The 13,460-nt window shown below is 38.9% G+C and overlaps 1 protein-coding gene across 1 annotated transcript; it reads left to right on the top strand.

The window, feature by feature from the left end:
• The first annotated feature begins 11,478 nt into the window (after positions 1–11,478).
• On the top strand, positions 11,479–12,420 carry LOC124966210 (vomeronasal type-1 receptor 4-like). The gene has a single exon (XM_047527254.1). It carries the CDS (start codon positions 11,479–11,481, stop codon positions 12,418–12,420), a length of 942 nt encoding a protein of 313 aa, XP_047383210.1.
• The last annotated feature ends 1,040 nt before the right edge of the window (positions 12,421–13,460 follow it).

The raw sequence follows: 13,460 nt of genomic DNA, 5'->3' as shown, positions 1-13,460 counted from the left end.
TGTGACAGTTTTCCTGTTTCAGCCTTTTGAATTGACCAATCATAATTGTGTAAATTTATAAGGTACAATGTGACATTTGGATTTATGTAGCCATTTCAGAACCCTACTTAAGGATCATCTCACACAACTAATTTCTTCTACAATGACCTCATTTCTACCTGAGGTCAAATTTAATGTAGTTAGATTAAGATTTTTATGTACTAATTTTTGGAGACTCATATCAACTGATATTGTATATTTGCCTATGGCAGTGAAATAAGTTTGTAAATAAAAATGTAAAAGAAAAGTCCAAGGAACTCTGAAATTTAATGTCCCTAAGTGAACAACCTTTAGAATAACAATACCTTCTGCTTCCTTGGACATTATTTTCTTCTTTTCTATCCCAATCTCCCCTCTATGCCCTATTTTCCACAGAATACTTCTCTTCCTTCTCTCACGTCCATCCTCTTTTTGCTTGTCTGATTTCTCTGTCCTTTTGAATGATGCTAAAATGGCACAAAGTCAGCAGAAAATAATGCTACATTTTCATGAGTTGACAAAAATTAACTTAAATATAACATGATTTGGCAAAACAAAGCTTATATTATAAACTAAGCTTAAAAAGTAATGCTTTTAAATGTAAAGTCTAATTAGAGAAAGACAAAATTCTGTAAGTGATTTCAAGGTGTTCTTTGCTCCCTCCAAGAAAGCTTCCTGGGCACCTCCTGCAGTCCTTCCACATAGCACTCTTCCTACCTTGGGTATTAGAGTCCTTTTCTGCAGAATAACCCTGAGAACGTTCTACCTCTCCCTTCTCAGCAAACACTTCTAGAAAATACAGTAAGTCCTAGAAAATATCCACTTCAGAAAGGAAGAGAGCTGCTCCAGACACTGAGTGGGACAGAGATATCTTGGAATCTTAGACATTGTCTTCCAGAGAAAGGAGTCTGATGATTGGACCTTGGGAATGGAGGGAACACAGACATGTGGAGCACACTGTGACAAAGTGTACAAAAGACAAGATTCATTGTTTCAGGCAACTATGATTTATTCTAATTTTAAATTTCCAAGTGAAATGAAAAATTTCCATCAATTTACAAAGGAAAATTATTCATATATGTGCCTTGTCAGATCACAATGAAATCTTGCCAAAAATCAACAACAAAAGTCTAAGAACTTGATGCTTAGGAAATATTTTAAATGCCCTTGAAGAATAAGCAACCAGGAATATTCGCAAAAATAAAGACAAGGTACATTAAATTAGAATTAGATTTCTTCCATATAGGAAAGGGTTCAAGGTCCCTCCTGGAATTTCACTTTCAAGGATTTGAGCAGAATTTTGGACACTTGCATGTTCAGGTTATCATGTTTTAGTCATTAAAGTGTACTTTCCATATTCTTCTGCCCTAAAAAATATTGCCCAGAGGTACTTTTCAGAGACATGCTCTGCTGAGGCTCCAAGACATATCCCCTGGGAGCACTCTGAAAACTGAATAGTAGAGGAGGTGTAGGTAGTTTCTGGATGAGAATCTGTGAGGAGAATCGGGAGAGGGGGGAGGGATGGCCATGAACTCCTTTAAGGCAATTCAGAAAGAAGAAAATTTAGGTAACATGGTAGAGGGTGAGCAGATCCTTTACATTTTGGGGGAATTACAAGAGTTCGAATTCAACAACTGCTCAACACAGTGAAACACAGAGAGTGTTTTTCCATTGAAATGGATTGAATGCATTCCTTCCACAGTAAAAACAGCAGATTCTGGATACACCATTGTCAAATCTCAAGGAAAGAAAGGGACAGACTTTCAAGTGGGAAAACTTGAAAATTTTTAGGGCAATAGCAGTGAACAGAGAGGAGCTGGGATTTGGAGACAAATAAAATACATTTGGATAATGAATGAGAGAAAATAGAAACATACAAAGATTCCAAACAGAGTAAGAATTCTGTGTATAGTTTTGGCCTCAGGGGAGGATGTCAAGGAAAGGTTGATTGTATACATATGTTGGACACACTGCTTGTGTCTGGTTGGGGTGAAAACCATGAAGCACTTACCCAGAGCATGGAGACCCATACACAGAACATCAGTGATGGAAAGCAGTGCTATACTTACTGAATAAAAGAACTTCCTAATCATCTGGAGCAGAATAATATACAGTCTATTTGCATTGGAATATGTGTTTTCTTTCTGTCAATCAGGTCACCACAAAAGAAAGACTAAACAGCAAGTCCATACCCAGCAGAGGACAGTGAAGGGGCTCTTGTATCTGGGAGATTTGAAATCAATCTGCCACCTGGAGTCCCTAAGCCTGAGTGGCATGTCCTGGAAGACACTCTAGAGCCAGATGCTACCAATGGACACAGTGCTGCCCTAAGTTGGGAAACATGGAAACAGAATAAAAGACTGACAGCATTATATCCCCTGACTCATTTCCCTGTGTGACAATCATGCCAAGGAATGTGGCATGCATGCAGCGGAACAGCTGTCTGTACACAGCAAGTGCTTGCACAAATCCTTAGTATGCATGAGAGAAAACAGTGTTGACAAGATAATGTTTGTCTGCACCTTCCAGACTGACTCTGTCATCCTTTCTGAAAACTAACTCCTTTCTTGGGAAAAGACACATATTGGGGATATGGTGTTTTGCAGTCCACCCATTCTCTAAGTGTGAAAAATGAGTAAGAGGGAAATTCATGTTCAGAAATTCCTACTTGGGATCTTAAGTAATTACATCTGCAAAATCTTAAGTCTAGACTGGATATACAAGATGGTGGACTTGAGGGAGGCTGTGTTCCTTGTCACTCTGTAACTTGGGTTTCAAGCAGAGGATATGTGTTTCTTGGTGAGGCAGTTTTTGCTGCTTATTAATCTCTTGATGTTTATCCCATTTGTCTACTGTGATCACCTGCAGTATGCCAGCATATCAACAGATTTTTGAGTGCAGATTGCTCACTGTCAGTCACCTCTCATTGCCTGACTATTGCCTTTTCATCACCTGCCTTTCACCTACCCATCACCCACCACCCGAGGATCACCTCCTGATCATCTGACAGTAGTCAGCCAACTGACTGCAGACTGCCAGTGGAGCGCCAGCTGCCTGATTTTGCCTGAAAGTTCACAGTACCTCCAGGTTTGGTTACACGTGACTGCCACTATTTTGAGACAACAGCCAGACCCTGTAGGATCCCTGGCTGGACTTACTGAGTCTCGCCTCCAGAATCCCTCAGCCCAACTGATCGCTCCCTGTCTCCGGGACCCTCACATCAACTGACTGCTCCCCACCACCAGGATCCCCAGACTGAGTGATTGCACCCTGCCTCCAGGATTCTGCAACAAGACCGACCACACCTCACCTCCAGGACCCCTGCCCAATCAACTGCACTTGGCTCTAGGACTCCAGCTGACCATGCCCACAACCCAAGCTGCAGCTCCCCATTTGCCAACACATTTGGAAGCCAGAGTGGCCATCTTGGATAATCCTGGACGCCATAGCTCTGATCTTTAGGTGGGGCAAATCCCATCCTGAGACTCCTGCTGGAGACTTGAAGTTCATTGTCAGGTACCTCTCATACATTAGGCTACGGAAGATTGGGAGGTTTGATTACTATATGACTGTTATAGTGTAGATTTTCTTTTTTATCCTTATTGAAATATTTTAAGTTTTTATTTCTTTACTTTTCTTGCTCTCTTTTCCTTTTGTTTACCTGTTCCCTCAGAGTCTCTTTCTCCCTTTTCCCATGCTAAAAACCAACTATTTTTGATTACACTCTCACTCTTTTTATTATCCTAGAATTTCTATATATTCTTTTCTTATCCCATTAACAGCTACATTCTGTACCATTGATCTATCAGTCTATTTTGGTACCAATACCATGCTGTTTTTGTTACTATTGCTTTGTAGTAGAGTTGAAGATCTGGTATTGTGACACCCCCTGTTTTGCTCCTTCTGCTAAGGATTGCTTTAGCTATTCTGGGTTTCTTATTCTTCTAGATTAATTTCATAATTTCTTGCTCTATTTCTGTAAGGTACGTCATTGGGATTTTAATTGGAATTGCATTGAATCTGTATAGCACTTTTGGTAGTATGACCATTTTGACAATATTAATTCTGCCTATCCAAGAACATTGGAAATCTTTCCACGTTCTAAGGCTTTCTTTAATTTCTTTCTTTAGTGTTCTGTAGTTCTCATTGTATAGGTCTTTCACCTCTTTTGTGAGACTGATTCCCAAGTATTTTATTTTTTTTCCAAGGCTATTGTGAATGGGGTAGTTTTTCTAACTTCTCTTTCTGAAGATTCATCACTTATGTATAAAAATGCATTTGATTTATGAGCATTGATCTTGTAACCTGCTACTTTACTGAATTCACTTATGAGTTCTAAAAGTTTTCTGGTGGAATTTCTGGGTTCCTCTAAATATATAATCATGTCCTCCATGAACAGGGATAATTTGAGTTCTTTTTTTCCTATTCATATCCATTTAATTTCTTTGGTTTGTCTAATTGCTCTGGCTAGATTTTCAAGGTCCATGTTGAATAGAAGTGGTGAAAGAGGACATCCCTGCCTTGTTCCAGTTTTTATGGGGAATGCTTTCCATTTTTCATCATTTAGAATGATTTTAGCCATGGGCTTAGCATAGATGGCCTTTACAATGTTAAGGAATGTTCCCACTATCCCTACTTTTTCTAGTGTTTTGAGCATGAAGGGATGCTATATTTTATCAAATGCTTTTTCTGCATCTATCTAAATAAACAGACTTTAAGTCTGTTGATATGGTGAATTACATTTATTGATTTCCAGATGTTGAACCAATATTTCATCCCTGGGATAAAATTTACTTGATTGCGGTGCACTCTTTTTAATATATTTTTGTATGCGATTTGCGAAAATTTTGTTGAGTATTTTTGCGTTCATATTCATTATGGATATTGGCCTGAAATTTGCTTTCCTCAATGTGTTTCTGTCTGGTTTAGGTATCAGGGTGATATTGGCTTCATAGAATGAGTTTGTGTGGGTTCCCTCCTCTTCTATATCATGGAATACTTTGCAGAGTATTGGAATGAGCTCTTCTTCAAAGGTTTTGTAGAATACGACTGAGAACCCATCTGGTTCCAGACTTTTCTTTGTTGGTAGATTTTTGATAACCTCTTCTATTTCATTGCTTGAAATTGATTTATTTAAGTTGTGGATGTCCTCCTCATTCAGTTTAGGTAATTCATATGTCTCTAGAAATTTGTTGAAGTCTTCGAGGTTTTCTGTTTTGTTGGAGTATAGATTTTCAAAGTAGCTTCTAATTATGTTTTGTATTTCACTCGTGTCTGTTGTGATATTTTCTTGTTCATTCTGAATTTTAGTAATTTGAGTTTTCTCTCATCTTCTCTTTGTTAGTGTGGCTAAGGTTTTATCAATTTTTTTTATTTTTTCAAAGAACCAACTCTTTATTTTGTTAATTTTTTGGATTGTTTCTTTTGTCTCAATTTCATTCATTTCAACTCTGATTTTAACTATATCCTGTCTTCTACTACTTTTGGTGTTGGTCTGCTCTTCATTTTCTAGGGCTTTGAGCTGTAGTGTTAAGTCATTTATTTTTTGATTTTTACTTCTTTTGTTGAGTGTGCTCTATGAAATAAATATTCCTCTAAGTACTGCTTTCATAATGTTGCAGAGATTTTGATATGATGTGTCTTTGTTCTCGTTTACCTCTAAGTATTTTTTTATTTCCCTCCTGATGTCTTCTGCTATGCATTCATCATATAATAGTGTATTACTTAATCTCCAGGTACTGGAGAATTTTATGTTTTTTATGCTGTCATTTATTTCTAATTTCAATCCATTATGATCTGATATAATACAAGGTAGTATCTCTATCTTCTTGAATTTACTTACAGTAGCTTTGTGGCATAAAATATGGTCTGTTTTAGAGAAGGATCCATGTGCTGCTGAGAAGAAAGTGTATTCACTCTTTGTTGGATGGTATATTCTACATATGTTAAGTTAAGTCTAAATTATTGATTGTGTTATTGAGATCTATGGTTTCTTTTTTCAATTTTTGTTTGGAGGATCTATCCAGTGGTGAGAGAGATGTGTTAAAATTGCCTAGTATTATTGTGTTGTGGTCTATATGATTTCTGGAATTAAGAAGGATTTGTTTTACGTACATGGATGAGCCAATGTTCAGGGCATAGATATTTATGATTGTTATGTCTTGCTGATTTATGCTTCCCTTAAGCAGCATGTAATGTCCTTCTTTATCCCTTCTGACTAGCTTTGTCTTGAAGTTCACATTATCTGAAATGAGGATGGCTACTCCAACTTTTTTGCTGTGTCCATGTGCATGGTATTTTTTTCCCCATCCTTTCACCTTTAGTCTATGGGTATCTCTTTCTATGAGATAAGTCTCTTGTAGGCCGCATATTGTTGGATTTTTCTTTTTAATCCAACCTTCCAGTCTATGTCTTTTGATTGATAAGTTCAGGCCATTAACATTGAGGGTTATTATTGTGTTATGATTTGTATTCCCTGTCATTTGACTCATTTTTGTTTTTTGGCATGATTTGGTTTCTCCTTTATTTGACTATTCCTTTAGGCTAGTTCCTCCCTTTGCTGATTTGCATTGTTGTTTTTCATTTCTTCCTCATGGAATATTTTGCTGAGAATGTTCTGTAATGCTGGATTTCTTTTTGTAAATTCCTTTAGCTCTTGTTTATCATGGAAGGATCTTATTTCATCGTGAAATCTGAAAGTAAGTTTTGCTGGGTATAAGATTCTTGGTTGGCATCCATTTTCTTTCAGGGCTTGGTAAATGTTTTCCCAGGCCCTTCTAGCTTTTAGGGTCTGGATTGAAAAATCTGCTGATATTCTTATTGGTTTCCCCCTGAATGTATTTGATTCTTTTATGTCGCAGCCTTTAAAATTCTGTCTTTATTTTGCATGGTAGGTATTTTCATAATAATGTGTATTGGTGTAGGTCTGTTGTAATTTTGTATATTTGGAGTCCTATAAGCCTCTTGTACCTGGTTTTCCATTTCATTCTTCAGATTTGGGAAATTTTCTGATATTATTTTATTGAATAGATTGTTCATTCCTTTGGTTTGTTTCTCTAAGTCTTCCTCAATCCCAATAATTCTTAAATTTGGCCTTTTCATGATATGCCATAGTTCTTGTATATTCTGTTCATGATTTCTTACCATCTTCTCTGTTTGGTCAATTTTGTTTTCAAGATTAGATATTTTGTCTTCAATGTCTGAGGATCTGTCTTCCAGGTGTTCTATCCTATTGGTTATGCTTTCTCTGGATTTTTTAACTTGGTTTATTGTTTCCTTCATTTGAAGAATTTCTGTTTGTTTTTTTCAGTATCTCTAACTCTTTATTGAAATGCTCATTTGCTTCCCATATTTGCTCTTTTAACTGTTGATTGGTGTTATCATTTAATGCCTGCATTTGCTTTTTCATCTCTTCCTTCAGTGCCTACATTTGATCTTTCATCTCCTCATTTGCTTCCCTGATTGTTTTAATTATGTACATTCTGAACTCCCTTTCTGACATTTCTTCTGCTTTGCTGTCATTGGGTTTTATTGATATAGTATCTAGGTTTGTTTGGGACATTTTCTTTTCTTGTTTTCTCATATTGGTTACACATCAGTGGGACTCTGAGATACTGTAGATTTCCTCTATTGGCTTATAGTGTCCCTGTAGATTTCCAGTGTATCACCTCCCAGCCTTCAGTAGTCTGCAGTCTTGGAGGAACTTGACAATGCAGTGCTTCTGAAGAAAGCTGCCCCTAGCCCGCTACTGGGACCAGGGATGTGGGCTGATTCTGTGTACAAATCCTCTCACTGGGCAGTCCTGTTCCTAGAAGCTGGCTATAGACAGGGCTGCCACCTCCTGAGGGAACCAGACTGCTCGGGGAAAGCCTCTCCCTGTCTTTTCTTGGTCCCAGAAGCTGCCTGCGGGCTGGGGCCCACCCCTGGGTTCAGGGCTTGGGGTTGGCTCTGTGTAGAAAAGTGGGCCCACTCCAAGAAGCTTCTTGTGGACCCTGCCTGCTGCTGGAGGAAGCAGGCCTGCTTGGGGAAGTCTCTCGCTGTCCTGCCCTGGTCCCAGAAGTCACCTGCAGGTCAGGGCCCACCTCTGGGTCCAGGGCTTGGGGTTTGTTCTGTGCAGAAAAGCTCTCACTGCGTGGACCTGATCCTAGAAACTGGCTGTGGATTGTGCCTGCCACCAGAGGGAGCAGGGCTGCTTGGGGAAGTTTCTTGCTACCCTGCCCTGGTCCAAGGAGCTGCCAGGCCAGGGCCCGCCTCTGGGCTCAGGGCTTGGGGTTGGCTCTGTGTGGAAAAGCTCTCACTGGGTGGGCCTGCTCCTAGAAGCTGGCTGTGGATCGCGTCTGCTGCTGTAGGGAGTTGAGCTGCTTGGGGAAGACTCTCCCTGCCTTACCCTGCTCTGAGAAGCTGCCCCCTGTCCGGGCCTGCTGCCTGGACCGAGCTTCACCCTGTGGGAGAGACTCACCCAGCAGCTCTATGTTGGTCTAAGTCTCTCAATACCTCTCCTGCTTGAATCCTGTGTTCTGGAGCGATGGGAGATGCAGTCACCCTCTAGTCCACCATCTGTTTTTTTTTTTTTAACATGTAAAATTGATGTAAACAGTGTACCTATTTAAGGGTTACACAGTATTTTAGTACTGTGCACAATATGTGTTAAAGAGGGGAATGAACATATCAAATTAACATTAATCATTTTTGTGTTGTAAACACTCAGTATCCCCGCTACTTTCTGTCTTCAGATAAATTAATTGTTGTCAACTAGTCACCCTACTCTGTTGTAGAACACAAAAAAATGTTACTGCTATAATACAGCAGAATTTTACCTCTTATCCACCCTCTCCTCATCCCTCTTCCCATTCTACCTTGCCTCTGGTAACCATCATTCTCCTCTGAATTTTAAACTGTAACTCAAAACATAAATGAGAACACAAAGTATTCTTTACGTGTATACATTTCACTTACAATATACTCCAGGCTCATTCATGTTGATATAAATGAAAACATTTCATTCTTTTAGAGATGAATAGAATAACAACAGGTATATGAGCCACAGATCCGACAACCATTCAACCATCAATGGACACCATAATATTCCCTGCTCTTCTTCATGTGCCCCACTGCCTGTGGTCATGATTGAATGTTTTAAAACAGGGTCCCAAGACAATCTCAACTCTCTTTGGAGATGCTAGCTAGGAGACAGGGACTTAACTTGCTAATTGCAACAGGGAAAATTTTTCCAGAGTTATTCTCATCTTCCCCAGATGAACAATCATTTCAGTGACAGGTGAAATTGCAGTTCTGCAGGGAGATGAGGTCACAAAATGACAAAGTCATATCTCATGGTCTGGCTGCCTCCACCCACACAGCACTGCATGTTAGAACCACTGTACTGCACTCACCAGTCAGCAGGATGGAGGAAGGTGAGGAGTTTATTTTTGTTTGTGACAGGTAGAATCCATAGCAGAAAGAGGCATAGCAGGTAAAGGGGATTTTATTTGTTTTATTGTGATCCAATGCCAAAGCCACCCAGGAGGAGTGATTCCTGAGGCATGAACTGAACTAGTGGAGAGCTGAGGATAGCAGACCCCTCCCCAGTACCTAAAGACCCTAATGGAAGTTAGTGCAGTCATTAAAATAAAGGTTTTTCTCATCCATGTGACATTGAAAACTGAGTGTGATTGTCATTGTGCTTGGAGTCTGTACATCTGAATAATTCTGCTGTGGAGCTTGCTTAATACCAATCATAGACTCAAGTTTTAGGATAATTAGGTAGCTGAATTCTTGTCATAATGTGTAAAGGATAAGCCTGCAAGAACTATATAATTGGGTACGGATTCAGGGTACTTGATTATCTGTGGCTGGAATGGAAATGTTTCCTCACACTCTGCTGTCAGAGGTGCTGAATGGGACAGTGACTCATGTGTACTGGGGACATGAATGGCTGTCAGTGAGAGTGAGATGGTTTCCATCCTGTGCTTCAGGATGAAGTGTGGAAGGAACAGTTAAATTCAAGATAATCATTGTCAGATAGCAGTTTTCATATTTTCTTGACTTTTTGGATGATGTTGTTCTACACAATAAAATTCTAATATTCCATTTTCATTGACTCCATACTGACAAGTTCACAGACTGACTGAACTTGACTGACTCTTTAAAAATATGCATTTACATATGTACATTTATATGAATACATAAAATTGTACACTATCAGTGTCCAAAATCTTTAGTGCATTAACACAAATATCAATAAAAATGTAATACCAATCCCCATATCTACCATTTCAGTGTATAAAATGGAAAGAATTCTATGTAACACTATTTCAATTCTAGCAACCATATACAGAAATATTCTTTACACACCTTATCTCTTTGTGTTGGTTTATGTACCTTATGTTACATGATGAGCATATGAAGTAACTCTAATAAATGATAGCTTCTACCCTCCTCTACTCTATTATGTACTAGGGTTGCATTACTCATAGTATTGGGATGCCATCAGATTGTGGTAGGGATCCTTAGCTTTTCTCCTGGTCATAATGTCTTTCCATGTCTCTCTTCAGGTCAGCCTGATCTTGTATTCATGATATCCAACTTGATCAAGGGGTAGGTTCTTGTAATCCTATACTGCAACCAGTGCATCTACATTTATCCAGATATTTGAAGGTTTATTTAGAATTGATACTTGCTTTCAGAATGCTTCTTTATATATCTGCAAAAATGCACAAAACTTAAATTTGATATTCCTTATATACAACAGAATGACAAAGTGTAAAACAAAAATTAAACATGTTGAGTACTGGAAGAACTCAGCTAACTAGCTGTGATGGTGAAACATGGCAGTTAGTGTACTTTTTTATTATTTCTATTTTCCTGATCTAGTAACATTTTTTAAATGAAACAGCACTGTAGGTAAAATTTTCAGGTTTTACTAGATTAAGCCAACAAATCCCCAATTATCTGTACCTTCATGTGAGACATGGCAGAATGAACTTTGTTACAACTAACTAGTATAAAGACCACAACTAGGTTCAATTCACTCTTTTAATCAGACTGGACTGTATTAAATGCCATACTATTGATCCAGGGGGGAAATAAACAAACCATTTATCGCTCAGCTTAAATCTTCATCTTTTAGTACCAGTGTGAAAGGAATATATAGAATGAAACTTTATGTGTTCTCTTTACATCAGTGATAAATACTTAATAATACACTTGAAATGGTTGTCATCTTAAAGTTGGAATATTTTTAAAAACATGTATCATTTTATTTCTACACATAAAATTTGTACTTAGAAACTTAAAACAGTATAAGTTCATTAATTGAAAAGTTTTTAATATGTTTAACTAAAGAATAGTAAGTAGACATATAGAGTGTTATTTGACATTTTCAATGTAGCCCATGCCTCTTGTCCTCATGCAGAATCCTCTGCCCCTGAAGATAAGTATCAGTCTGAAAGATCTGGCAGAATGGCCTCTGGGGATTTGATGATGGGTATGATCTTCTTAACCCTGACTGTGGTTGGAATCCTGGGGAATTTCTGTCTCCTTTCCTCCTACCTCTGCCTTGACTTCTCTGGATGTAGGTTGAGATGCACAGATTTGATTATTAAGCACCTGATTGTAGGCAACTGCCTATTCCTGCTCCTTAGGGGAGTCCCACAGACCATGGTAGTTCTTGGGTTTAGACATTTCATCAGTGATCTTGGATGCAAACTTGTTTTCTATGTTCACAGGGTGGGCAGGGGTATGTCCTTCAGCAGCATGTGCCTCTTGAGTGTCTTCCAGGCCATCACCATCAGCCCCAGGGACTCCAGGTGGGCAGAGCTCAAAGTGAAAGCTCCCAGGTACACTAGCACCTGTGTATTTCTGTGCTGGATCCTCCACCTGCTGGTCAATATCATTGTTCCAATGCATGTGACTGCAAATAGGGGTAACAATAATATGACAAACAGAAAAGAATTTGGGTATTGTTTTACTGGTGATTATGAAAAAAGTGTACATGCAGTAAATTCAGCCTTGCTGTCCCTCCCTGATGTTCTGTGTTTGGGGATCATGCCCTGGGCCAGTGGCTGCATGGTTATCATTCTATACAGGCACAAGCAACAGTTCCAACACCTCCATGGCAACAGTCCCTCCAACAGATCCTCCCCTGAGTCCAGAGCAACCACAACCATCCTTCTTCTGGTGAGCACTTTTGTGTCTCTCTATGCTCTCTCCTTCAGCATGCATGTTTATTTGGGTACTTCTCAGAATCCGAGTCAATTTTTGGTGCACCTCTCTGCCTTAACCAATCTGTGTTTCTCTGCTGTCAGCCCATTTATTCTCATGAGCAGAGATGCCAATGTCTCCTCGCTCTGCTTTGTCTGGATAAGGAGCAGAACTTTCCCCAGGGCCCTCAGAAACATGTGATGTGCATGCACCTGTACCGTGTCCTGCTGGTTATTACTCACCCTCATACAGTCATAAACGTATTTGTGACATTGTCACAAAATAAAAGACTGTCAGTTTCACACATATTTGTGCCTTTACATACATGTGGTTGTGTATTTGTGTGTATCCCTTGTTGTGCTATAGTCAGATATACTTGCTATGATGATGTCATAGCAACAGAAAAGTGCATGTAAAGGATTTAAAATTCTACTACTCACCACAAAGTCAAATGCCATACAATTTCAGCATTTTATTTCATGTATATACCATTTGGTAATGAGTAAGGATAATATCTGCTGAAGAAATGAGACCAAATAAAGGCAAACATTTGTTCTAATAGGAGAAACTTCTTTACATTGATGAACAAAATAATGGAACCTTTTGGGAGTAGATTAGTCAATGTCTTGTGTACCATTTATGACACCTGCTATATTTTCTTTTTCTTGTATAACATCTTTTATATTAATTGAAACATATTCCTTTTACTCTCCTTCAGTGGAAGTTGTATATTTAGTATATCTTTGTTTTCAAGTAGGATTTTGTAAATACTATCCACAGAGTCAAGCAATTTTGTACCTGTGGACAAAGTAGTATTAATATGTTTTCTTTCCTTTCACTTTAAATAAATTCTGACTTGGATATTTAAGGATACATGTCATTAGTGGACAGCAAAATGGGATTTGAAAACTGGACCACCCCCCTAGGAGGCCATGTTCAGCCCACCGTGTTCTCCTCCTGGTCCTTGCTGTGGGTCTCCCCAAGGGTGGGCTCTATTCGTACATTTGTCAGCACAAATATGGCAGCTCCTATGGTACTCGACACACATGCCATACAGCAGGAATTTGTTCATTGTTTTCAAATTCCATCAGTTGTTTTTAATTCATCTGAGTTTTTGTGTGTGATGTGGATACATTTCTAGCATTGGATTCTACTTACTGTGTGACTATTAGGCCATGAATGCAATCACCCACTGCTGATGTGCCCGAGTGTGTTCAGTTGGGCTATTAGGAAGTATGCAG

This window comes from Sciurus carolinensis, chromosome 16, assembly GCF_902686445.1.
Source record: "Sciurus carolinensis chromosome 16, mSciCar1.2, whole genome shotgun sequence".
NCBI lineage: Eukaryota > Metazoa > Chordata > Mammalia > Rodentia > Sciuridae > Sciurus > Sciurus carolinensis.
This window is presented reverse-complemented; position numbering and strand designations above follow the sequence as displayed.

Bases quoted from the DNA above. Each gene is read 5' to 3' on its own strand.
- LOC124966210 (XM_047527254.1), top strand. From the start codon at position 11,479: ATGGCCTCTGGGGATTTGATGATGGGTATGATCTTCTTAACCCTGACT.